General features: G+C 51.4%; 1 protein-coding gene across 1 annotated transcript in view; it reads left to right on the top strand.

The window, feature by feature from the left end:
• MGLL (monoglyceride lipase) overlaps positions 1 to 1,878 on the top strand; it is a 63,645-nt gene extending 61,767 nt beyond the window's left edge. The window contains 2 exon segments of the mRNA XM_009639311.2: positions 1 to 71; positions 1,059 to 1,878. The exon segment at positions 1 to 71 is cut by the window's left edge and continues 36 nt beyond it. Coding sequence (XP_009637606.2) covers positions 1 to 71; positions 1,059 to 1,184 — 197 coding nt within the window. The 3' untranslated portion in view covers positions 1,185 to 1,878.
• The last annotated feature ends 6 nt before the right edge of the window (positions 1,879 to 1,884 follow it).

The following is a 1,884-nucleotide window of genomic DNA, read 5'->3' as shown; positions in this document are numbered from 1 at the left end:
ACAAGCTCTGCGATATCAAAGGGTCCTATTTACTGATGGACACAGTGCAGAGTCAGGACAAAACACTCAAGGTCATCTTACTTTCTTGATTTTTTAGGCTATTTTCCTGTCAGTGTTGGCCTGAGCGTGAGCTACCGTGAGGGGTTGGGAGCCTGCTGAGCTCGAGAGAGCTGGAGGCAAAGCAGGGCTGATGCACTGGTGAGACCGAGCAGGTTACAACCCCTTTCACCAGGAGGTAGGCCAAGTGCAGCCCTCTCCTGCGCAGTGTGGTGGCCTCTCACCAGCTATAGCTGGGCTGTGGGAAGGGGAGGTGGGAAATGTCAAGACCTGACCCAGGGGTCGCTGTGTACCTACAGGGTCTCTTGAACATAAGCAACTTGGTGTAGAAGTAGAGCAAGGCTCATAAGCAGGTAAAGTGCTGACCCCAAAAGCTCTTCTGAACAACATCAACTGTGTGAGCACCAACCTTACCTCATGCCCCAGAGGGTAGAGGTACAGGGAGCCCTTTCCAAAGCGCTGCACAACAAAAGCCACTTCACGTCGGCTCATGTCAAGGGAGCCACAGCTGATTAACCAATTGTTAGCACATGGATGAGCCTGAAAGAGAGACAGGGAGACCAAGGGAAAGCTTTTGTCATTGGGAAAACAACTGGATAGCCTGGGCATAAAAGGAGTAAAATTGCACAAGGCATGATGGGAACATCCCACATTATCCTCTAAACTCCAAGGGCATGGTAAGTATTTCCTCTGTCTTAGCAGGGTAGGAAGGCAGAAACACATGGGGCTGGGACATGCATTATCTTCCTGAAGGGCAGCGGGGTCTTCAGGTGATGTCCAGACACCAAGCTGCAATGCCGGCGCCTTCCTGCGTGCTGAGGGCCAGCACTGCCAGTGGCAGCTCTGTGATTTCATAGCCTGTCACATCTAGGGAAAAAAACCTGACAAGGTGTGGGCAGGACACGTTGGACCTGTGGGTGTTGACGAGAGGGGACTGAAGGCTGGTTTGTTCATGTGGATTATATTTTCTGTGCTAATCTCTGCTCTCTCCCTGGTTGCAGGTGTATGAAGAAGCCTATCACGCCCTCCACAGAGAGCTGCCGGAGGTCTCTACCTCTGTCTTCACAGAAATACTAACATGGATTGGCCAGAAGGTCTCAGCAGCTGGGGAAACCAGCCACACTTAAGAGCAATTGTTTTTGCAGCTCTTACTGGGGTTTTCTGGGAATAGATGCTTTTCTTAATAGACGTCTCTCTGAAAAAGATCTAACATGGAGGGACTCCTGGGATATTTTATCACGCATAGCGTAAGGGAGGGTGGGGGGAGAGGCACAGGGTGGGGCATTACTCACTGATGTAAATGGCTGTTGCCCTAATCTGGGGAAGAATTGATAGCTGTGAGAGCAGCTGCCAAAGCTTCCCAGTTGGGTGGCTTTGCCGAAATGCCCCTCACCCACCAAACTTCCCCCATCACTTCCCCTTCTCTGCTTTCGCTGGGGTGGCAGGGGTGTATTTATACTGCAATAATTTTTGGTATGTTAAAGAAGTCAGTATCTTCCACTTCATAGTTTTGATTCCAGGTGCGTACCGTCCCATCCCTATCCCCACCATCCAGTACCTTAAAAGCCCTGGTCCTTGGGAGGAGAGCAGTAACAAAGGTGCTGGGAAGCAAGGATTGGCTAAAGAGGAGCTGGCAGCTCCCCAAAAGGCTGGTTTTCAACGTCAGCCCCCTTTGGATACTGCCTTTATAAGGCCAGGCCAGGGGAGTGCATAAAGACAGCCTCCCCCACCGCCCTGCACGTCCTCTGCGAGTTTGCACTCGGGGAAAGCATGCTGAACAGCTCTTTAATTTTCATCATCAGAGCAGGATCCCAGAGGGGGCAGGAG

The sequence above is a fragment of the Egretta garzetta genome, unplaced genomic scaffold (genome assembly GCF_000687185.1).
Source record: "Egretta garzetta isolate BGI_Z169 unplaced genomic scaffold, ASM68718v1 scaffold215, whole genome shotgun sequence".
Classification (NCBI taxonomy): Eukaryota; Metazoa; Chordata; class Aves; order Pelecaniformes; family Ardeidae; genus Egretta; species Egretta garzetta.
This window is presented reverse-complemented; position numbering and strand designations above follow the sequence as displayed.